Source organism: Tachypleus tridentatus, chromosome 10 (assembly GCF_004210375.1).
Source record: "Tachypleus tridentatus isolate NWPU-2018 chromosome 10, ASM421037v1, whole genome shotgun sequence".
NCBI lineage: Eukaryota > Metazoa > Arthropoda > Merostomata > Xiphosura > Limulidae > Tachypleus > Tachypleus tridentatus.
Window position 1 is genome coordinate 182,116,172 of NC_134834.1, and position 26,417 is coordinate 182,142,588.

General features: G+C 33.1%; 1 protein-coding gene across 1 annotated transcript in view; it reads right to left on the minus strand.

Moving 5' to 3' along the window:
- LOC143231071 (gamma-aminobutyric acid type B receptor subunit 2-like) overlaps positions 1 to 26,417 on the minus strand; it is a 116,687-nt gene that overhangs the window by 8,001 nt on the left and 82,269 nt on the right. The window contains exons 9-15 of the mRNA XM_076465605.1: positions 23,965 to 24,054; positions 20,569 to 20,719; positions 20,056 to 20,191; positions 14,174 to 14,290; positions 9,706 to 9,828; positions 8,032 to 8,370; positions 4,772 to 4,930 (exon numbers count right to left, since the gene is read on the minus strand). Of these exons, the coding sequence (XP_076321720.1) occupies positions 4,772 to 4,930; positions 8,032 to 8,370; positions 9,706 to 9,828; positions 14,174 to 14,290; positions 20,056 to 20,191; positions 20,569 to 20,719; positions 23,965 to 24,054 (1,115 nt within the window). The remainder of the gene's footprint in view (positions 1 to 4,771; positions 4,931 to 8,031; positions 8,371 to 9,705; positions 9,829 to 14,173; positions 14,291 to 20,055; positions 20,192 to 20,568; positions 20,720 to 23,964; positions 24,055 to 26,417) is intronic.

The following is a 26,417-nucleotide window of genomic DNA, read 5'->3' on the forward strand; positions in this document are numbered from 1 at the left end:
CTGCGCTAGCCGTCCCTAATTTAGCAGCGTAAGACTAGAGGGAAGGCAGCTAGTCATCACCACTCACCGCCAACTCTTAGGCTACTATTTTACCAAGAAATAGTGAGATTGACCGTCACATTGTAACGCTTCCACAGCTGAAAAGACGAGCGTGTTTGGTGTGACAGGGATTCGAACCCACGACCCTCGGATTAGGAGTTAAGTGCCTTAACCACCTGGCCTACTAGGCTATTAAGGCAACAATTATTACATTGTTCACACGTAGAAAATACTACATTAATTATACACAACAAGTACAACCTTAATATTGCAGCACTCTATAAATATAACATCTACTATTCATATTCTAGTCCATCTGTAAACTTCGTTACTTGGACATTGCATAATAATTACTACACTAAAATCGCATGCTTGATTTTCCGCGTAGAAAGACCAACATTGCATAGCATTTAATCCATTATGATAATACTCTGTTTCTGTCGGTTCCGATAGGGCGCGCGTACCTTGCTACACGAGTGCAAACTTCATTCCAACAGATGTAAACATAAGAAGAATGTAAATATACTTTAGTAGACATGTTGTATAACAGCATATCAAACATTTTGGAAAAGTCTAACGTTTTACCGTGAAGTAACATAAGTATTAACGATGTAAAATTTAGCCTTAACTAAAAAACAACAACAAAAAACTACACACGTTACAGTGAAAATTTCTCTCTTTATGTAATGTATGCTGTACGTAATATATAAAGGCTTAACTTGTATTAGGCCTAAGAAAAGTGGACTTGTAGATTTCGCTGTCTTCGATTTCAAATATTTTGTATTATTCTATAAATCCTGTATTTAAAGAAATACTGTATGCTGCAATAAAGATACTAATAAATGTTTTACGGATCCCAGCTAATAACATAGTAATACTTTTGAAGTAATATTATCATTATTTAATTAACTATTACTATAGTATAACAGCATCTTATCAACCATCATTCACACTAAAGATTTGAGTGTCACTCCTATAGCGTACCCACAGTTAGTGTATAAATTTAGTTAACTATTACTATAGTATAACAGCCCACGTTCATATGCTATTCACGCTAAAGAGATTACTGCTACTCTTATAGCATTTCCATAGTTTAAAGTGTGGAAAATACTTTGTAATATTGCAAGCATTTGAATCCCATTGGCCTACCAACTTCGAAATTCAGAGCTCTCTCACAGGTCCAAACTGCGCATGGTTAAAATTGTAGGTAGTTAAGGTTCAGAATTCAGTAGCTTAAGGCTTAGGAAACCAACAGGAATTTGCTGTTTTATATATGCATGCCAACAGCATGAATACTTTCAGATTGTTGTGTTTAAAACTTTGAAACAAGGTAAACTTCACTTTTTAACACTAAAGATCTGTGAACTTCTGAGTCATAGTGTGACGATTACAACTTTTAATTCGAATGTTACGCTTATAGTAAAATTATATTAAATACTAACACCACAGTATCAAAATATTGTATATACTTGATTTACACAGTGTAAGGTATTTAATGTTTACAATCTAATGCTTGATGACATTGTACGCTTCATTTTAAAATATGCAAGAAGCGCCTCCTAACTTTTTAATTTTTCTATTTCACAATAATAAACAGTATATTATCATACGCTGGTGAAACGTTTTAACTTTTCACTATTAAAATTATTTGACGAAATGGAGGCTGGTTATAATTTTTTTTTAAATCTTTGTAACATTTCTTTTACATGCACCCTCTGAAATCCCCACTTGGACATGTGCCGTTAGCGCTTTCTGAAACAGGCATACTTGACCATATGGATTTTACCCCATCCCCATCCTCTCAGGTATTCTTGAATATGTAACTCTAAGGGTATCCATAACACATTACGTAAAATTGGAATATTTGCATTACCACCAATATATTCAGCTACTAATCATAGTTTTTCCAATTTTCTAAAAGGAGAATGGCCTTCTACAATAACTCGAATCATCGTTAATTAGTTAAAACTAATAATTATTTATTTTGTGTATAGATGAATTTCAGTTTCTTTTCAACTTGAAACCTATACCACAATCTTCCGACAGGGGAAGTTAAAGGAAGCGCGAACTCGTAACGATATTTGTTTCCAATGGAATTAATTAAAACAATGTGATATAGATGTCACTAGCCAACACAAAGTTTAGTTACTAATTCATAAATAAAATTCCCATATTCTATTAAAAAAAACAGCAACTGCTGATTTATATCATGAAAGTCTTTTGGTCTTTATAATAACGAAAAAAATTAATATCACAATGATATCAGCTGTAAATGCTTATATATATATATGTTACGATATTCACATTATGAACCAGTCTTATTTTCGGAAATGTATTTAAATGGTCGAACAGCATTTACACCCTAAACCAGTTTTCTTTTCATAACTGTATTTAGATGGTTGAACAACTTTCAAATTGTAAATCAGTCTTATTTTTACAGTCATGTGAAAAAGTTAAAACACCCTATGAAAGCCTGTGTATTTTCGTAACGTTTTTGGATATATGGATATTTAATCTCAATTTTAACAATACTGAAAGATTATAGAAATATAACTAAACGATTAAAACTAAAGAAAAGACTTTACAAAAATGCATATTCTAACTGAGAAAAAAGTTAGGACACCCTACCTCCTAATAGCTAGTGTTACCCCTTTGGTTGAAATAACTGCAGTGAGACGCTTCTTGTAGCCACCTAACAGTCTCTGACATCGGTCTGAAGAAAGTTTGCCCCACTTCTCAATGCGGAATTCTTTCAGCTGTGAGATGTTTGAGGGGTTTCTTGCATGTACAGCTCGTTTCAAGTCACCCCACAGCATCTCAATGGGATTAAGATCTGGGCTTTGACTCGGCCATTCCAGAACTTTCCATTTCTTAGTTTTCAGCCAGTCCTTGGTGGATTTACTGGTATGTTGTAGGTCATTGTCGTGTTGCAGGGTCCAGTTCCGCTTCAGCTTTAATTTTTGTACAGATGGTCTTACATGATCCTCAAGCACCCTCTGATACACAGTAGAATTCATGGTGGATTCTATGATTGTGAGCTGTTCAGGTCCTGCTGCAGCAAAGCAGCCCCAAACCATGACACTTCCACCTCCATGCTTCACAGTTGGTATGAGGTTCTTTTCCTGGAATGTTGTATTTGGTTTACGCCAAACATGTCCTCTGTTCTGGTGTCCAAATAATTCAAATTTGGACTCATCTGTCCAAAGAACATTATTCCAGAAGTCCTGGTCTTTGTCTACATTCTCTCTGGCAAACTTTAGTCTGGCCTTGATGTGTCTCACAGAGAGCAAAGGATTCCTCCTTGCACACCTCCCATGCAAGTTAAACTTGTGCAGTCTCTTTCTGATAGTAGAGGCATGCAGTTTCACATTAACAGTACACAGAGCCTGCTATAGGTCCCGTGATGACATATTAGGGTGTTTGGAGACCTCTTTTAGCATCTTGCGGTCTGCTCTCGGGGTGAACTTGCTTGGACGACCAGACCTGGGCATGTTGGCAGTTGTTTTGAAAACCCTCCACGTGTTGACTATTTTCCGAACAGTGGAATGGCTGATTTCAAAATCTTTTGGGATCTTTTTAAATCCCTCATACAATTTTGCTACAATTTTCTTTCTGAAGGCCTCAGACAGCTCTTTTGCTCTCACCATGGTGCTCACTCTCACTTCAACAGTCAGGAGCATACCTAACTAAATGTCTGAGGTTTAAATAGGGCAAGCCTCATTCGAAATGCTGAGTAACGATCTTTTAATCATGTGCACCTGGTGTGATACACCCGTGTTGTGAGTTGAGCCATTTTAAGTGGGAATAAATGTGGGGGGTGTCCTAACTTTTTCCTCAGTTAGAATATGCATTTTCGTAGAATTTCATTTACTGAATATCTTGAAAAATCTTTTCTTCAGTTTTAATTGTTTAGTTATATTCCTATAATCTTTCAGTATTGTTAAAATTGAGATTAAATATCTATATATCCAAAAATATTACAAAAATACACAGGCTTTTATAGGGTGTTCTAACTTTTTCACATGACTGTAGAAGTATATTTAGATGTTTAAACAACATGCACACTATATACCAGTCTTTTTTTCATAAGTGTATTCAGATGGTTGAACAACATTCACACCATAAACCAGTCTTCTTTTCGGAAGTGTGTTTAGATAGTTGAATATTGGGAGCTGACTACTGAAGAGGACAATAAATTGTACACGTTTCTACACTTGAAAACCATTTAAAAATAACATAAAGTGAAAAATCTAATTCCTTTTCAATCTTTCCACCAGGGTGGTTCATTTTTTTTTTTGCGAATAAACTCGTAGTAAAATAACGACACTGGTAGTGTTCGTTATAGATCTCGCACCATCTCATCCTGCATCACGAGACTATAAAATCAAGGCTTTATCAACGAAACTATTTCAAAAACCAATATCCACAAGACAAACGAAACACCAGGTTCGTTTTTCTGACTAAATATATTTAACGTACTGAATTTTTTACCAATAAACCGTTTACCGAAAGACAAAGAAAAATTACGGTCTTTGTTCTTAAATTGTAAGAATTTTCAAGAAGCGATTTCAAATTTGATGGAAAAAAAAGAAACACTGAAGAAACGGCAAGCACCATTTAAAAGGAAAAACATGACTGCATTAAGTTTAACCATTTAAAATACAATCCACGAACCTTTAAGAGTAATCGCACTTTATATGTTAATAGTTAACCGTTACAAATAGTGTGTTACCTCTAATATTTCTCTTTTATAAACTCGATTTTGAACTTCTGCTCGGTAATAAATTTCCCTTTGTTCGTCAATAACGAAACGTCTAGTGTTACTTTCCACTGTGACACCAGAGGACGCCACTATAGCATCGCCTTTTGGATTCCTGGCGATATTGTGAACCTGTTTTAGATTTAAAAAATAAATATATATTAATAATAACTAAATAGAAGTATTTATATTTGACGTACTAAAACCTTTTAAACGTTACTGATTAAGACTAAAGTTTGCACCTGCTTTATATGTAGGAAAACAATTTGATAAGAAGACAAAAACGACGGTAAGAACAATGTATTTTAAAAACGAATGTTTCAAGCTTTTCGTGATTTTTCTTTAGCAGTTAACTATAGAAATACAACAATAACTAAAAGTGACAAAATCAAAAAGCATAGAACGCTTACAAAAGCATGATTAATAGTATCTTAAATGAAGCGACCTATATTGTTACTTATGAAACACAAAATCAAAGATTTTTAAAGATCTGTCTGAGCGGCTACTCACACTAGACTAGGCCTGGCACAGCCAGATGGGTTAAAGCGTTCGACTCGTAATCCGAGGGTCGCGGGTTCTCGAATCCCCGTCGCACCAAACATGCTCGCCCTTTCAGCCGTGGGGGGCTTTATAATGTGATGATCAATTCCACCATTCGTTGGTAAAAGTGTAGCCCAAGAGTTGGCGGTGGGTGGTGATGACTAGCTGCCTTCCCTCTATTTTCACACTGCTAAAGTAGAGACGGTTAGCGTAGATAGCCCTCGTGTAGCTTCGCGCGAAATTAAAAAAAAAACAACAAAAAACACTGGACTAGGTGTTGTACATACCGCAGGAAATCGAGCCCCTAATTTTAACGTTGTAAGTCAGAAGACATAGCGCTGTTCCATTGGAGGGCTATAGTTAATTACTTCTTTGTTTATTTCCATTTGTGAGGATTTGTAGCTAACTTTGTTTCAGGGCAAAGCCTCATCGGGCTATCTGTTGTATACAATGCGTGGAATCGAACCCCGAAATTTAGCGTTGTGATTCGTTAGACTTACCGCTGTTCCACCGGAAGACTTATAGTTAATAACTTAAGTTGTGTCATGTACATCATAAAACTTTGACACATAAAATGTAACATATATCCACAGGTGTTGTCTTTACTCATTATATATATATGTATATATACAGCTATCAATTACGCTTTTGGAATTCCAAACACAGCAAAAACAGTACGTTTCAGAGCTTTTAAATAGTTCATTGTGTATTTATAAGTTTAACTGGAAATAAACAGGAACAAACATTTCGGATAAAGCATAGTTTATGTCATTATTATACATTTTTAACTGATATTCTTAGTTAGTAGCGAAGTCTCATTGGTAGGTAAGTTAGCACGTAACTCTCTGAGTTAGGTACAGAGCAACGTGGTCTTCAAACTCGGCAAATGTAAGTCGAAAGAGATCCTTTGTTTCAAGCTAGTGTTATGATTGTAACCTGAAGATAAAGCCTGTTATGAACTCGGAAACACTGCAGTGCACGTGTATAATTTTTAGCTCTATAAAAATCGATAAAATCATGATTTACGCAAAATAAAAATAAAATTATAGACTTTTGAACAGCACAGACGCAACAATGTTATTTCAAGTAAAAAAAAAATGTTGCTAGTTTAAGCTGTGCAGAGACATTTAAAGCTTTAGTTATTCTGTTAGATTGTTCTGCTGCCTTTATTGGTTTCACAACCTATTCATTGGATTAAAACTCTTAAGGAAAGTTTAAGCGATTGCCTTCCAAACAGAACAGTTAAAATTGAATAAATTACATTCGGAATGAAAATAAACGCTAACAAATTATGCTCTGATAAAAAAAAATCAAATTGAGGAATTATCAGCGCCACTGTTCTCCAAATATAAAATAAAATATTGTCCAGGAAATTCACAAGACTTGAATTGCAAAAACATATTTACTAATGAAATGATACTTGAGTTATGCGACACCTATGATGTTATGAAAAGACTAGATTGTAGTTCACACATTAATCTCTTCAAAAATAGTTAAATATAAATAAGTTGAGTCTCATAATTAAATTACTTCAAAATGTCTTCACGTTTGCCATTTTAAAAAAAAAACATTTAAATACAGTCAACGCTAATAAAATCTATAACTTTTAAACACGTGGTTGGTCAGAGCATTTTGTTTTGACACATAGTAGGGTTAGTGAACGGAGGTACGAGTATGTTCCGAATTTGGTTTAACCGAGAATAATAGACTGAGACAAGTCAATCCTTTGAAATACACATTGTATTTCTTAATATAAATTAAAAAAGCTTAAACTATTAGGCCACACGTGGCCAGGTGGTTAAAGCACTCGATTCGTAATCTGACGGTCGCAGGTTCGAATCCCGTTACACCAAACATGCTCGCCCTTTTAGCAGTGGGGGCGTTATAATGTGCTTGTCAATCTCACTATTCATTGGTAAAAGAGTAGCCCAAGAGTTGGCGGTGGGTGGTAATGAGTAGCTGCCTTCCCTCGGAGGGCTGTCGAAGATAGTCCTTGCGTAGCTTTGAACGAAATTCAAAACAAACAAAACTATTAAATCTCTCTGACTGTACTGGTATCGAAACCAAGCTATTGCGATTAGAAGCTTTGATTTCTAAGCCTAGTTTCACACGAGTTTAAAAATTATTATCAAAGTGTTATTTGGCCAACAGTAAACTTGGTCATAAATAATATATAAACGACGTTGCTGTGAGATTAGCTCAATTACGTAATGCTTCAATAAAGTGGTTACTCATTCTTTATTTGGTGGTGTCTAACAAACAGATGATAATCACTGTGGTGACAAAAATAACGCGTTTTTTGGTATCGTACGTTAACCAATAAATAGAGAAAATAAAGATGCCTAAAACAAACATAAATATTTTATAATTATTGAATTAATACGCGTTTTGTTTTTAAATAAGAGTCGTATTTTTTGAGGGGCGACTTTTCTTTCGCCCCTTCAGATAATAGTTTAAGTCCATAGCTTTATCTGAGTTTTGGCAAAACACAATTTCAATTCGTAATTATTTTTAACCATTAGAATCACGAAGTCTATTGAAATATAAATGTGACTGCACCGTGCTTACCGAAGGGGACCGTTTTACAAACACGGTGGATAGTTTAGAATTGAACATTATTAGCTCAGACAAACTAATTAAAGGTAACATTAATATACTGATCTTTTAAGTACGGTTGCTCTATATAAACTCACCTTGGGTAAGAACAACAACATTAATGTGGCCGTGGTAGACAAAAATATCATACTCGTCACAAGAATGTACGTTAAGGTGTAATGTTCTGTGGATATAATATTTGCCAAGGCCACCACGAGTATGCTAGTTATCACGACGTTATAAACACTCAATCCAATGTACTGAGAATCGTTGAGAGCTGGAATCTGCACGTCCCGTGTCTCCCAGGCCATGTAGCAACCGACAGCTAACATCAATCCCTTGTAAATATAAAGCACACCAAGCCATTTTGTCATGTGCACCGAATGACACGTTTCACGCTGTGGAATAACTTCAACATTCCTTTCCACCAAACTGAACTATAAAAAAACACAGGCAAAAAACAAAATAAATAAATAAACAAAACAGAGCACGTTATACAGCGAAGCCATCCACTCAGGGGAGAGGTCTATGTTTCCTTCCAATGTCCTTCTTCAAAGTGAGCAATCATTTCAAGCGTTTTGATTAGTTGGCAAGTCGATGTGATTTTTTTCTAGTTTTATTTAAGTTTTTTATATCATTTAACATTCGTTTATAATAACTCAATTAGCAATTCACAGCAAGCACACTAGAACATGTTTTCCAATTATATCGAACTTTTTCATTCTGTTTGGATCGACGGCTAAAATAAGTTATCAATATATTTAAGCTACTGAACAGAAATTGTAAGATTAAGTTTGGTATGTTTTTAGTCAACTTGTATTCACCATGATAAGCCTACATTTATATAGGATTTGAAAATATACATCACTGTTTTAAGATCTCCAAATACTCTTCTGTAAAGAAATAGAGATTCGAAAAAAAAACTATCTCAGAAAAGATCCTGCTAAAATAATTTGTTCCACCTAGCGGATCGACCTGGCACTACTCTAGTTAAATTTCATTGGCGTAACACTACCTGTAAAATACTCAGTTAATTTGGAATTCAAAATTAAAAGTCGATATATATAAGTATCAGTAATTGTTTATGATTTTTTAAATTTTAAAATTTCACGTTACCTCTATTCCTCGAAGTGTATAAAAATATCTTTATTAATCATGAAATATTAATTATTATAATCTACATATTATGTTTTACACGTTCAAGCAAGTAAGACGAATGTTTAGTTTCCTGCTTAAATAAGATAAAAAAGGGCATTGAAGAAAAATATATCTCATTATCTCCCTAATTAAACAAATTTGGTGAGATGAACTAAAGACAGCCGATAATATCTTAAACTAGAGTCTACTGATAAGTATCGTAACTCATACACTTTCATAATATTCACAAATGATGAATTATGTTACAAGACAACTGAGTAGACGATGCTTTAATACATGTATACCTTAGAAACTTGAACGAAATATATAATACGCACTATTTGAAAATGCGTGACAGTTTTCAGTAACACGTCAATTATTTTCATAAATTATTACGCCAGTTGCTGACTGCGTTTTAAAGATTAGTAAACAAATATACGTGAAAACCGAAATATTTAATTTGTAGATTTTGACTGTTTGAAAGTTTTCCACATACTTGAAAGAAAGCGTATTATTAACATTCTTCAAACTTATAAAAAATCGATTTTATCATAGTTTTTTGTTATTTCTACCTTTTTTTTAATAATTTAAAACTTGTAACAGAAGTTGACAAAGGATAAAAATAACGGACTTACCTGAAGTGTCAAATTCTGTAACTGGCGTTCCATTGGATCCACAGTCACCCACAGAGTTACCAGAAATATATCGACTAAAACCAGAACACACACCATTCCAATGAGCTGCTGGTCTTGCAAAAGCTGAACGAATACAGAGTAATATTACACTCGGACAAGTGACAAACCCTAGAGAAACCTATACGGATGAAAACGTTCAAAAATACTACAAAGCTGGGCACATCTAGATGTGAGAACATAATTATTATAAATATGCGTGGATACCATCATAATTTGAAATAAAATAGAAATATCAAGATGTCAATGAGCTACGCCAACTTCGTAAACTTTAATGAAGCCCAGAAAACTCAAAACGATATTTTAAAGAGTAATACCACTTAACAAACTGCGTATAGTTTACTTACACTAGATAAATTAAGGTCGTTATTTTAAGCCCTAAGAAGACCTAAAGAACTGTAGGTAGTTGTATTATGAGTAAATCAAGAACAATATATTTACAGCTGTACACTCAACTAAAAAACTGCATATAGTTTTATCAAACTAGAACTGTACTCCCAACTAAAGAACTATGTATAGTGTTATTAAACTAGATAGATCAATAAAGATATTATCAACTGTACTCCCAACTAAAGAACTATGTATAGTGTTATTAAACTAGGTAAATCAAGAAAGATATTATCAACTGTACTCCCAACTAAAGAACTATGTATAGTGTTATTAAACTAGGTAGATCAAGAAAGATATTATCAACTGTACTCCCAACTAAAGAACTATGTATAGTGTTATTAAACTAGGTATATCAAAAAAGATATTATCAACTGTACTCCCAACTAAAGAACTATGTATAGTGTTATTAAACTAGGTAGATCAAGAAAGATATTATCAACTGTACTCCCAACTAAAGAACTATGTATAGTGTTATTAAACTAGGTAAATCAAGAAAGATATTATCAACTGTACTCCCAACTAAAGAACTATGTATAGTGTTATTAAACTAGGTAAATCAAGAAAGATATTATCAACTGTACTCCCAACAGATTGTGTTGTAGTACATGTTTGTTCTTAGAGACATTTTTAAAAATGGCAGAAAAATGTCATTAAAAGATGTATTTCAGTTTCCAAATGCGTGAGAAACCAACCAAACAAATGCACTTACATTTTTACTGAAAACTGGGTCATAATACAATTTTAATAACAGGTATAATGTGGGTCATGATATAGCCTTAATGACGAGTTTAATTTAAAGCTACTATTAAGTTCTACACGATGGGTCGGTATTTTTTCGTAAAGCTAGATAACCCAGATATTTAAAATAGTTTTTTTTCTGAAAAAACACTAACCAAAATCTGATTTTAATAGATACGGCATAAAAACTAACGCAACTTTAAAAAGATAATCTATCAAGTTTTTCTTAAGTCGTTATTTCGTTATTAGATAAGTTGTTTTCAGTATTAATTAATTGGTCTCAAATTTTAAATTAAAATGGTACTCTATAAATCTCACTTTAACATGTACCTAATATCAGTATCTTGCAAAAACGACAATAAAACTTAATCTTTTCAGATTGTTAAAGAAGAGTTTAACATGCAGGGTGACCCAAAAGATAGTTGTCCTGTAGTAACATGTTTCCTGTGAAGATCACATTAGATCTATAGTACCAAAACATTATGGTAGTCTGGTATCTTGTCCACCTCATCCATGTGTTCTTCACTTATACACTCTTGCTTTAATCTGATTAAAATAATAAAAAAAGAATTATCACTGTTTTCTGTGGTAGTTAACTTTGGAGTAAAATGAGAAATAAAAGCTAGAAGGAGAGCAGGCTTGACTTAGTGCAGTTGCTTACTGTGTGGATATTATGTGTGGTAAGCCATTATATCCACAAAAAGAACTAGTTATGAACATTTGAAAAAAATCAGTATCTCTATTCCAAATGTTTACATTTCACTGAAGTTTGTTTGTATGTTTTGAATTTCGCGCAACGCTACATGAGGGCTATCTGCGCTAGCCGTCCCTAATTTAGCAGTGTAAGACTAGAGGGAAGGCAGCTAGTCATCACCACCCACCGCCAACTCTTGCGTTACTCTTCTAACCAACGTATAGTAGGACTGTCCGTGACGTTATAACGCCCCCACGGCTGAAAGGGCGAGCATGTTTGGCGTGACGGTTATTCGAACCTACGACCCTCAGATTACGAGGCGAGTGCCCTAACCACCTGGTCATGCCAAGCCCTTCACTGGAGGATAATGATGAATAGTTTACACGATTAATTTTGTGAATAATGTATTTTGCCATTTTTCCATCACTCGTTTTGACATAATCGCTTTATTAAGTGTGGTAACGTTACCCACAATTCCATTGCTTTACATTTACTAGTGTCTATAGACTTTAGGGTTATTACCATCTTATATATAGCAGAATCACCAAAAAGACTACAGCACAATGTAGTTAACAGTTGCAAGAAATGATCACCATGTCTTGAACAGTTTTTTGAAGATTACTTCTGTCTGGTTTTGGAGTCGACGTTTCGGACTCTGAAGAACAAAACACGCAGAAGGCATGATCAGCCCATAGAAAACCATTAACCATGTTGACGAACCACCTAACACGTTTTGTTTTAAATAATGACAGTCACGTGTTTGACAGTAAAAAAAACTCCCATTTTATCACCTATCATATGTTTTCCAACTGCTTTCCTGATATCTTGGTTACATGTGTAAACAGAAAGGAAGATATGCATTGCCAAAAATGACATGTTGCGTCTACGATAAACAGAATTTAATGACCCTAGAACTACCACCATACTTCATAGAGTTAACAAGTTGTTAAAGTATAATTTTAAAACTATTTTGCACATCAAACTCTTGGAGAATCCATTATTTTATTAGTTACAGAGTTCCCACATAACAAAATGAAACATTTAACCAACTAAACAATCGACGTTGCATCTAATCCCACTAATTACTGCTGGGACTTTTCACGTAACATACAGAGAGAATTAGTGTTTTTTTATTCGGTCATTTATTTCCACTAAGCGTACGAATAGGCAAAAGCATACAATTTACTCAGTGTGATACTGTACGTGTGGACCTCACGGCAGTGAAGAGTACAATAAAACAAAATCAACAGTATGAAAGCTGAGTAGTTTAGTCAAACTGATTAGGCTTAGTTAAAAATATTATTTTACCAACAAAAGAAATTAAGGTCCATGGTGATGAAATTCTTTAGTTGGAAAGTTTTTTTTTCACTGTTGCGTTTGAAACTTCAACTATTTTAAAAACATGTTCAAAAAGAAAATAATTTAAGATGAATCTCTGTTTACAGTGAAGGAAATTTTTCCTTAAACCAGTTGTCTCTTGATGGTTCTTCCAAAAGCACAGCATTTGTCCTAGAAATCGATTGTCACGAGTTTCAATATCTGATCTTCTCTCATTGTTACCGAACAAGAAATGAGGCGTTACTAAACTGAGAACACAGAAAAACATAAAACTAATCGCAAACTCAGATGCTTTTTAAAAAGTTTTATGAAGCTAAAACTCCTTTTCTTTCAAACTGAGAAAGTTGAGGAAGATGTTCTGTTTGTCTGGAAAGCTGTGATGTTTCTCGTTTGTGAATGATGCAGGTTAATTTAGAAGTGTGTGTAAATCAGTGATACAAGAACTAATGACAAGTTAGTAATTTTAAAGGCCGTCAGTGTAACTTTCATAACACTCACTTTATCTTTTTCTGTCTGACCTGAATGCAAACATATTGAGCATAAAAAAGTAAGTTATTTTACAGTGAAAACACTTCATTTGACATTACCTGGGGCGAGCATTTAATTATAGGTAAAATCTACTTAATGTTAAAAATGTATATCTAAATACAACTAGGATCGGCATAACCTGAGGGTCGCGGGTTCAAATCCCCGTCGCACCAAATATGCTCGCCCTTTCAGCCGGGGGCGTTATAATGTGACGGTCAATCCCACTATACGTTGATAAAAGAGTAACCCAAGAGTTGTCGGTGGGTGGTGATGACTAGCTGTCTTCCCTCTAGTATTACACTGCTACATTAGAGATGGCTAGTGGTAGTAGCCCGGGTGTAGCTTTTCTCGAAATTCAAAAAAACAAATAAACCAAATGTAAACAATCATTTATTTAAATATATAAAAAGTTCAAGTTTCTCATTTGAATTTTCGAGATTAGTTACAAAGGAATAAATGAGAAAACAATATATCACTACTAAATATATTGTAAATCAAACTCTAACGAATAGTTTAGCTTTATAGACCACAATTTCACGACGTCTAATTGAGATTGAAGTCGTGAATGAAGTTTATTTGTATTTACAGTACAAACGGTTTATGATATACTTAAAAGTCGTGTTTTACAAACGTATCTAAAGAAAACAACAAATGATCAACTATTCGAATCTTGGGTCTTGTAAAATATTTAAAAACGTAAACACAACTGAAAGTTATTCTTACCTTGCTCTTTACTAACCCTGTATTAGCCCGCATAAATATTTGATGTACACGATGGGTCTTAATGAACATGGCGCCAAAAGCGAGGGAAAACCCCCCAGACAGAAGAAACGCTCGAGCCTAAGATATACATAAAAACACGTGAAAGACAAACTGTAATAATGCTCTGCGCCCGAAAAAAAACAAACAACAACAAAAACGAAAGCCTCTTCAGTATTGTATAAAACTGAGGGGAAAAATTGTGATCAAATATAACTTATAATGTTAAGATCTCTGGCCACGTGTCTAATTTGTAAATTTGCACCCCGCTAGTACAGCGGTATGTCTCCGGATTTACAACGCTAAAATCAAGGGTTCGATTCCCCTGAGGGCTCAGTAGATAGACCGATGTGACTTTGCTACAAGAAAGACACAAACTGGTTTGTAAATTAACTGGTAACTGTGTTCGACAGAGTAAACGGTAGCCATTCCTACTGGTTATATAAATGACTATATTATTGACGTTCGAAGCTTTATAATTACATATCACCAGGTATAAGTGACGTAATTTGTTAATTTTCTTTTTCCGATGGCTTATTTTAATTAATGCGTACTTCTCAATGTGTTGCCATGTCAGTGATAGGATTGCGCACTTTCAATCCAAAAACCCAGGGTTCGATTCTATGTGCTACATAGATTGTTGATAGTTATATTCCACGTATCAAATGTCCGTTAATTTTTCCTGAGCGATTACCATTTTGACGCCGTTTGTTAACGGAACCTAAGTCTTGGCTCAGTTCAAAGGTTGTTATCTATATGCCATCTGTGATGTGCCAACCATGAGTATCGAAACCGGGTGTTTAGTGTTATAAGCCTTAAGAAGTGCCGCTAGGGAGCTCAACACTTGCAAGATGAAGTAAAACGCGAAGTTTTTTGGCTAATGTGTACTTCACCACAAGTCTATGTTTTATCGTTTTAAATTCATTATATTTTAAAATGTGTACAGTTTTTCCTAGGGAATTTGTATAACACATAAAATCAAGATTTTCTTTTTAAAAGTTTCTGAAACATCGTATTCAAAAGAGCAGGCACATTCAAACAAACACTTTAATAGTAAGTTTAGATTTCTTCGTTAATTTTAAATTATAAATTACATTACTGTTACCTCATTTCAAAATTGCGAAAAGTGATTAAACCATCGTACATTTAAAAGATTAATTTTATAAACTCGATAAAATGTGCAGAAGACCGAATTCTACTTGGAGTGTTTTATTGCAGATAGCAACGAACGAAAAGAAAGCAAATTAGTCCTAAACAGTTTACACAGCGACGATACAAAACATGATTATTTGACAACGATACCGGAAGATCTGTTTTAAAAATTAAAACAAAAGCGTCTTCAAAATCGAAAAACTGTGGATCTATTGTTAAAAAAGGTACAGAAAAGTACAATTTGACGATTTCTTTTTAAAGTGAAAAATAAACTTTTCTTAACTCTATAAGTTCATGAAATTTCATTGATTAATCATGAGCTCTTTGAAAAAACAGGTAATTTGATGATATATCGCAAAAGGAAAACATAATCGCGTATTAAACGTAGAATGTTATGATTCATTGCTAATGAGGAAACACATGAGTCTATTAAACATGGAATGTTATGATTCATTGCTAATGAGGAAACATAAGTCTACTAAATGTGGAACGTTATGATTTATAGCTAATGAGAAAACACAAGAGACTACTAAACGTGGAATGTTATGATTCATTGCTTATGAGGAAACATAAGTCTACTAAACGTGGAACATCATGATTCATTGCTAATGAGGAAATATAAGTCTACTAAACGTGGAATGTTATGAATTTATTGCTCATGAAAAAACACAAACGGCTACAAAAGGAAGTACTTGAAAACGTGACGCAAATATGAAGTTAAATTGGAAACCAAAACATGGAACATGTTGCATAATTAGCAAGAGTTGTTTTAATTCTAATTTAGTAGTTACTTCATGTTGCACAATTAGCAAGAGTTGTTTTTAATTCTAATTTAGTATTTACTTCATGTTGCACTATTAGCAAGAGTTGTTTTTAATTCCAATTTAGTATTTACTACATGTTGCACTATTAGCAAGAGTTGTTTTAATTCTAATTTAGTATTTATTTCATGTTGCATTATTAACAAGAGTTGTTTTTAATTCCAATTTAGTATTTACTTCATGTTGCACTATTAACAAGAGTTGTTTTTAATTCCAATTTAGTATTTACTTCATGTTGCACTATTAGCAAGAGTTGTTTTAATTCCAATTCAGTATTTACTTCATGTTGCACTATTAGCAAGAGTTGTTTTAATTCCAATTCAGTATTTACTTCATGTTGCACTATTAGCAAGAGTTGTTTTAATTCCAATTCAGTATTTACTTCATGTTGCACTATTAGCAAGAGTTGTTTTTAATTCCAATTTAGTATTTACTTCATGTTGCACTACTAACAAGAGTTGTTTTAATTCTAATTTAGTATTTACTTCATGTTGCACTACTAACAAGAGTTGTTTTTAATTCCAATTTAGTATTTACTTCATGTTGCACTACTAACAAAAGTTGTTTTTAATTCCAATTTAGTACTTACTTCATGTTGCACTACTAACAAGAGTTGTTTTTAATTCTAATTTAATACTTACTTCATATTGCACTATTAGCAAGAGTTGTTTTTAATTCCAATTTAGTATTTACTTCATGTTGCACTACTAACAAGAGTTGTTTTTAATTCTAATTTAGTATTTACTTCATGTTGCACTATTAACAAGAGTTGTTTTTAATTCCAATTTAGTATTTACTTCATGTTGCACTATTAGCAAGAGTTGTTTTTAATTCCAATTCAGTATTTACTTCATGTTGCACTATTAGCAAGAGTTGTTTTAATTCCAATTCAGTATTTACTTCATGTTGCACTATTAGCAAGAGTTGTTTTTAATTCTAATTTAGTATTTACTTCATGTTGCACTACTAACAAAAGTTGTTTTTAATTCCAATTTAGTACTTACTTCATGTTGCACTACTAACAAGAGTTGTTTTTAATTCTAATTTAATACTTACTTCATGTTGCACTATTAGCAAGAGTTGTTTTTAATTCCAATTTAGTATTTACTTCATGTTGCACTACTAACAAGAGTTGTTTTAATTCTAATTTAGTATTTACTTCATGTTGCACTACTAACAAGAGTTGTTTTTAATTCCAATTTAGTATTTACTTCATGTTGCACTACTAACAAAAGTTGTTTTTAATTCCAATTTAGTACTTACTTCATGTTGCACTACTAACAAGAGTTGTTTTTAATTCTAATTTAATACTTACTTCATATTGCACTATTAGCAAGAGTTGTTTTTAATTCTAATTTAGTATTTACTTCATGTTGCACTATTAACAAGAGTTGTTTTTAATTCCAATTTAGTATTTACTTCATGTTGCACTATTAGCAAGAGTTGTTTTTAATTCCAATTTAGTGCTTATTTTATGTTGCACTATTAGCAAGAGTTGTTTTAATTTCAATTTAATACTTACTTCATATTGCACTATTAGCAAGAGTTGTTTTTAATTCTAATTTAGTATTTACTTCATGTTGCACTACTAACAAGAGTTGTTTTTAATTCCAATTTAGTATTTACTTCATATTGCACTATTAGCAAGAGTTGTTTTAATTTCAATTTAATACTTACTTCATATTGCACTATTAGCAAGAGTTGTTTTTAATTCTAATTTAGTATTTACTTCATGTTGCACTATTAGCAAGAGTTGTTTTTAATTCCAATTTAGTATTTACTTCATGTTGCACTATTAGCAAGAGTTGTTTTTAATTCCAATTTAGTATTTACTTCATGTTGCACTATTAGCAAGAGTTGTTTTAATTCTAATTTAGTATTTATTTCATGTTGCATTATTAACAAGAGTTGTTTTTAATTCCAATTTAGTATTTACTTCATGTTGCACTATTAGCAAGAGTAGTTTTTAATTCCAATTTAGTATTTACTTCATGTTGCACTATTAGCAAGAGTTGTTTTAATTCCAATTCAGTATTTACTTCATGTTGCACTATTAGCAAGAGTTGTTTTAATTCCAATTCAGTATTTACTTCATGTTGCACTATTAGCAAGAGTTGTTTTAATTCCAATTCAGTATTTACTTCATGTTGCACTATTAGCAAGAGTTGTTTTTAATTCCAATTTAGTATTTACTTCATGTTGCACTACTAACAAGAGTTGTTTTTAATTCTAATTTAGTATTTACTTCATGTTGCACTATTAACAAGAGTTGTTTTTAATTCCAATTTAGTATTTACTTCATGTTGCACTATTAGCAAGAGTTGTTTTTAATTCCAATTCAGTATTTACTTCATGTTGCACTATTAGCAAGAGTTGTTTTAATTCCAATTCAGTATTTACTTCATGTTGCACTATTAGCAAGAGTTGTTTTTAATTCTAATTTAGTATTTACTTCATGTTGCACTACTAACAAGAGTTGTTTTTAATTCCAATTTAGTATTTACTTCATATTGCACTATTAGCAAGAGTTGTTTTAATTTCAATTCAGTATTTACTTCATGTTGCACTATTAGCAAGAGTTGTTTTAATTCCAATTCAGTATTTACTTCATGTTGCACTATTAGCAAGAGTTGTTTTAATTCCAATTCAGTATTTACTTCATGTTGCACTATTAGCAAGAGTTGTTTTTAATTCCAATTTAGTATTTACTTCATGTTGCACTATTAGCAAGAGTTGTTTTAATTCCAATTCAGTATTTACTTCATGTTGCACTATTAGCAAGAGTTGTTTTAATTCTAATTTAGTATTTACTTCATGTTGCACTATTAGCAAGAGTTGTTTTAATTCCAATTCAGTATTTACTTTATGTTGCACTATTAGAAAGAGGTGTGTCGAGAAATTTTTATTAAGTTTTTCAAATTAAATATTTGTACTTCATTGTGCATTGAACGGCTATGTCAGAGAATCCTAGGTTACCGCTAGAGTTGTTTTTAATTTTGAATTACTGACCAATGGAAGCCAGTCAGTCACGAACATCTGCTTACTTTCCCTTTACTGAATAAGGAATTCAGAGTCACATTTACGGCTGAAAGCTTGAATCGTTCTCGGCGGTATCAAGCTTTAAATCTCAGGCTTTGTGATTCACATTCAGATATACTGACCACGCACAGTCCACTTCAAATTAGGACAACACAGCACAATGAGGTCTACAGTGTTTCCCAGTTTAAAGAGATAAAAAATCCAAAGTGAAAATATTGAAATCACTGTACATGTTTTCATTCACATCTGTCCCCTGCTGGGACAAATTCAAAGCTCCGTCGTACGACATATTCTATGATTAATATCCGTCTTTAAAAAAGTTGTACACTGTATCTATGTTCATTTGTAGTTTGGTTTTTGCACTAGAACACATTAGTACCAAAACACGAAGATCAATTTGCTTTTCGTTAGTTTAATGATTTACAGCGTTAAGAAAAAGCTACCTTCTCAGTAGCTCAACGGACTTAGAACGTTAAAATCGGATTTCGATACCAGTGTGGAGCACAACACTGATAGTCCACCGTATAGTTTAGGCTTAGCTTCCAAATAAAATATATTAAGAAAAAAACATTGTATTTTTATATAAAGTATCAGAAAGAAAAAGTACATGTACACTCGACAAATGGGATTAAAAACTTTCTGTTCATATTTTAATTAATTAAATACTTAGAGGTTACCATGAGACTATTTATCACTTACTTTTTGTTATAAACAAAGATATTGACGTTCAGTGATATCTGCCAAAATTATTTAAATTATCATATTCTCGTCTTCGTGTACACTTAGCTGCCCATTTATAACGCGCAACTATCTGTTTATAATAATAAGGCTTACCGAACATATATAAGAGAAATGACTTTCAGTTGTCAAAGTGCCGTAATCAAGGCCAAGTAGAATTATTGCCACGTAGACTAGAAGACAACCAATGACCGCCATGTTGTTTAACTTTGGACTAGACAGCTTAATGTACCTAAAAGAGTTAGGCTATTATCAAACGAGAAAAAGACACACAAAAAAAAACTACAAACAAACAACTGAACAAATAGTAAGGATATAACACAGAGCACAATATGTATCAACAAGATTTTGAAGCGTTCAGTAGAATATTGTTCTAGAATTAATGTGATAATGAAACTAAATGAAAAAAGTTTTGTTTGCAATTTATTGGTTGATTTATTCGACACTTCAGATGATCGTATATCAAAACACACTTTGAAGTGAAGGACATCAAAGAATCAAACACTCCATCTTCCCGCCTAAACACAACAGCAACAAAAACATTTGCAATTACGTAATTGTTAACCTGTTAATATTCAGGGTTAAAACGAAAGAAACGGAATGACTTACTTCAGGTGACGAAAGTAAAGGTTGAACATGAGGAACAATATGGCGAGGGTCATACCAATCACTGCCAGTGTTGTCATGACGACAAATGCACCTCTGTGTATAGTGGCTATACGACGAATAAGAGTGCGGTGGGCAACGGGTATATCACCAGCTGTAGGGTAATAATATTTAAGAGATTTAAATGTTTAAAATAAAAGGGTACACGTACATGCCCGCCATTTCATTTTTAGTTTTTTTTTAAAATAAAATAAAATTTGATCCAAAGAATAGTTTTGTCTAAAATAATTGATATTTAAATCGCAATTGCTTAACCTTTTAAATATTTCAAATATTGTTGGTTTTTGTTTCGTTTGTTTTATGAATTTCGCGCAAAGCTACGCGAGAGCTATCTGCGCTAGCCGTACCTAATTGAGCAGTGTAAGAATAGAGGGAAGGCATCTAGTCATCACCATCCACTGCCAACTCTTAGGCTACTCTTTTACCAAAGAATAGTAGAATTGGTTGTCGCATTATAACGCCCCCACGGCTGAAAGGGCGGGCATGTTTGGTGCGACGGGGATTCGAACCCGCGGCCCTCAAATTACGAGTCGAACGCCTTATACCACCTGGCCATGCCGGGCCTTCTATTTAAATAGGAAAGAAATAAAGTTGATGAGTTACAATGTCATTAAGTGTACGAAGTAATTTCTGGAAGTTAACATCGTTGAATCAGATACCGTTAAGAACGCGATTTTAACATAATTAATACTTTCGCTTGCTGTGTACCACTTGCTTCCATTTTCTTTGTATTTTAGTCTTTTTGAAACAGTCACTGTATTAACCCTAATTCGCGCTTTCCAGGTATCCATCATATGGGCTTTTAATTTATAGGAACTTTCTTTTCCGACTTCAAAATGTTCTTCACATAAATTCAATATTTGGGTTAAAAATATTTCATTCAGATTTCCAATTACATATAAGTAATTCGCCGGTTGTTGTATTTAATTATATGTTTTACGATTTTGGAAGGAATTATTTTTAATCATTAAAATTGTAAGTTTTATAAATTTTCTTTTTAGCTAAAACGACCGATGTTTCTTTCAACCATTTCATTGAAACACTTTCCCTTTGTTGATTGATTTCCAGTTATCGAGTCTGTTCAAACCATGAGACAATTAACTCTTTTTACATAATTTCGAAAACTCAGACACCATCAACATTTCAAGACTCGTGATAATTTAAAGAGTTCAATACGTTTCTGTTATTTAAAGCAATAGTTTCCTTGTTTATTCTTTCAACGTGTAGAATTTTCGATTCCACCAAAGGTTTCTATGAAAAACAAAAGAAAGCAAACGCGTAAGTTAAAAACAATCTTCCGTTATGTCTGTTAAACTTCCTGAGTTAGGCACGGTTTACATAAGGTGGCTACTTCTTTGTACTGTTTCTTTTATTATCGTTGTTCACGACAAGTCAAGGGCTTTGTTTTTTTTAAAAAAAGAACATGTTAAGGTAGTTGTTAAACGTTTCGAAAAATAACATTAAGAATTATTTAAACCATAATTATGCGTTCAGTACTTGCTTCACGTTAAAATATAACATTTTCTAGCTAATTATTCCTTTGCATACATTTTTCTTCGCTGTTAATGGTAGAGGTTTGTGTTCATTCTCTCATGGTAAAACTGTGTTTCAAGCTCTCTGGCATTTTGACTAGATTGGAGCATTCGGGCTTTCTTCATCCGGAGTTGTGTACGTTGTGACATAAAACATGTTTGTTTACTAAATTGAGAGTACTAGATCTACTTGGGAAACGGAAAAGCTACATCGAATATTTTGCTAAAGAAATAAGTGTGTGTGTGTGTGTGTGAAAAGTCCACTCAAAGCCGTCTTTTGTGTATTTGGATAACATTCCCTATTACGAAGAGGTAAAACATCCTCTGAATGACATTAACTATCACCTAGAAACATATAGACCAACTACTGCATGACATTCACTATTACTTAGGGACACATAAACTTCCACTGAATGATATTCACTATCACCTAGAGAAGTATAACCTTCCACTGAATGACATTCACTATTACTTAGGGACACACAAACTTCCACTGGATGATATTCACTATCACCTAGGGAAGTATAACCTTCCACTGAATGACATTCACTATTACTTAGGGACACACAAACTTCCACTGGATGATATTCACTATCACTAGAGGTATAACCTTCCACTGAATGACATCACACTATTACTTCCACTGGATGATATTCACTATCACCTGGGGAAGTATTACCATCCACTAGATGATATTCACTATTACTTAGGGACACACAAACTTCCACTAGATGATATTCACTATTACTTAGGGACACATAAATCTCTACTGAATAATATCGTCTATCATCGACTTGTTTGGAACAATGGAGACTGTTTTAGTCAGAAATTCAGTTCTCACTTCAGCATGGTAAAGTAGTTATCCTTCGTAGACAAGAAAATGGGGAGTCAGCTATAAGAAAGTCAGCAATGTGGAACCTTCTACAAAATCCTTAAACATGTTTTTTATCATACACGAAATCAAATCTAGCTCGAACATTACAAGCTGCGACGAAAATAATAAAACTAATAAACAAAAGAACAAAACACGCCATTAAGCCACGAGTTGAAGCCTGTTTTTGAAATAGTAAGCCATTTTCCTGAACCAAATACGTAGCCAAGTGAGATGAAAGTGGTTCTGTGGTTAGCGGGTCCATACTGAATCCGACTGTTCACCTCTTATGTAAGGATACCTACATATGTACATAAGGATACCTCTTATGTAGCTTTGCTTAGAAATTCTACAAATTATTAAATAATTAATTAATGTTCATTTTTCTAAATTTATAATTTTATATTTGTGTGTGTTTGTGTGAAAACACATACGAAAAGCATTCCTTCGACAGAAATTATTTCTCACATGATGTTTGGAGAATATTGTCACAAACGTTGGTCACAAGGTCAAAAGAAAAATTTCAAAAGTTCACGTTGAATTTACAGTAAAACAGTAAAGGTCTCTAGGTTTCAACGATGATTAAAGAAACGACAAGTTCCACTGTGAACAGAAAATGCTGGCTCTCTGGTCTTCTGTTTTCTACTTGTTCTTTGCTAAGGTGGAAGAGGAGGCTTAGTTCTCATGACCAATTCAAGAAGATTTCAAAAGATAGCTCAAAGTTTATTGCCTAATTTTGAAGAGAGATTAGTGGTAATTAAAATTATTTGGTTATTCACAAGAAAAAGGGATGTGTGCAGATTGAAACTCAAACTGTTTCTGCTTTCCATATTTTTGTCAAACGTATGTAAAAAAAATCTTACCGTAAAAAAAAAACATATAAGATGGTGCACAGTAATTAAAACTATGTCTATTGGAAATATACCATATATTCACCTTTCCATACAACTGGAACGCACTCTGAACAGGTAAAAGATAACTTTGTTCGGTTTGGATAAAATAACGCCACCTGACGGGGTTCTCCACCTGGAACAGTGAAATGATATAAAATTATAATTAGGCTGGTATCAAATAAAAGCCCGGCATGGCCAGATGGGTTAAGGCGTTCGACTCGTAACCTGAGGGTCGCAGGTTCGAATCTTCGTCACACCAAACATGTTCGCCCTTTCAGCCGTGGTAGACGTAATAATGTGATGGTCAATCCCACTATTCGTTGGTAAAAGAATAGCCCAAGAATTGGCGGTGGGTTGTGATGATGACTAGTTGCCTTCCCCCTAGCCTTACACTACTAAATTAGGGACGGCTAGCGCAAATAACCCTTGTGTAGCTTTGCGCGAAATTCAAATAATCAAATGAAAAACCTCTTAGAAGCTTTGTACCCTTAAGAAATTTCCATTTCAACATACAGAAGGTTTAAACCTTTTTCGATCTATCTTTGCGAATAATTAAATTTTGTGAAACAGGCATTTCATAAATAAACCCTTCAAACTATCGTGATTATCAAATTATTTTTTTATATATCAAGAAATTTCACGAGTAGTTAAACCTTCAGTTGAGTGTCTTAGTAGGAACTGACGCATCAAATCAAGATATAAACGATATGAAAGAATTTTGAATAACGCAGCACTGCTAGCTTCATCTTCGCTAAAAACAATTTAAAGTAATTTAAAATAAAGAGTATTGTAAAGGTTTTCTGTTGAAAAACAAACAGAAATCAAAAAATTAAAATTATATCATCCGAAAAGAAAATGGCGCAGTCACCAGAGCATAAATCCAACGGGTTCTTTTTCATGTCAGATTATTATAAAATGTGATCAATCAATTCGATAAAAATATAAATTATGAAAATCAAAGTCATTCTATTAATCTGAAAAACTGATTAAAATTAGTGCTCCGTGTCTTATATTTATTAAAAATGTTGGGTCAAAAGTAAGTATATTAACGATCAGGATTAAAATAATTAAAAAAAATAACACATACATTAATGAACTTAGGTCGGTATAACCATGGTTTGTAATAGTAGTGGCGTTACTAGGTAGGCAATACCGGTACTCGAGAAATTTTAATCATGTGACTTAAACAGTTAAACATTCAATTATTCTTTTCAATGTGTTTTTTCCGGGGAAAATTGTTTTTCACATCAAATCAAAATGTCAATTATGTGTAAGCCCGGTATGATGACGACTATAACAAGGAAACAGTTGAAATTTAGGCTTTTTATTGGTTATAAATTTAATGGGGGTCCGCCTCAGAAAAATCTGTTAGCAAAGTGTAAATTAAAGCATGTCAGATGTAGGCGTGGAAAGTAGTTTCTGAATTTTTTCGTTGCTGCTTAGACCCATAAGATTGAAGAATATAAAAATATAGCATCACATTATTGACGATAAAATTATAGAGAATATAATACGTGATTTTTTGTCTACCCCTACAGTTGTTTCCTCCAGAACAAATGTTCAAATCCTCACACTAGGGGAATTTGAGGTTGATTTTAAATATTTCCTTATAAATTGAAAACTTAAAACTTATATAATATTAAAATTTGCTTTATTATCTATGGTATGATGTAAAGATTGCTTGTATATCATGATAAATAAATAGTTTAATTAAATGTTGAATGTAATTCATTGAAACGTTATAAGATGCTCAGTTTGACCTGCCCGCATATTAACGGTTAATCGCGCACGCACCTGCCTAACGTGCAATTAGTCACGTAGACACATTCACGTTCTCTTCTAGAGCGTGGGAGTCACCAGTTTCGCACATTTCATGCTATTGCCGATTTTAAGGATGAGATTCGCTTATTGAGAGAAGTCGGAACTCAAAGCTAATATATTAAACATTTATAATTCTATGAAAAGAAAAGATGAAGTACCAGTCAAAACTCCAGTGATAAAACATGTGATAATAGATATTATTCTCAACATATCATATACAATAAACCAATACCGATTCTAGTTCTGGCATCACATGCAACTTTTAGGTATAAGATCACGAGAAATACATAACTTTAGAAATCAATACATCTCAGAATTAAAATAATTAAAATATAACGTGTACGTTAACTACTAAACTTGTTTCAGTATAATGAACTGACTAAAAATATGTAACGTTACAAATGAATAAATCACAGAAGTAAATCAATCATAAGGTAACATGACGTCATAAGTAAGGGTGTCCTTGCTGTTGATGATAAAGCTGGATATAGTCCTATCCAAAGATGTTTGATTTAATCTAATCTTACAGCTAATCATAGTTTTGTTGTATTCCCTATTTATCTCTTTACATTCGAGTGGGTTTCTGTAGAGTTTTCATTTCAAGAAGGTTTTACTTTGTTTCTTAGTTTTAATGTACAGCTACACAGCAAACCATCTCTGCTCTGTTCTTCACGG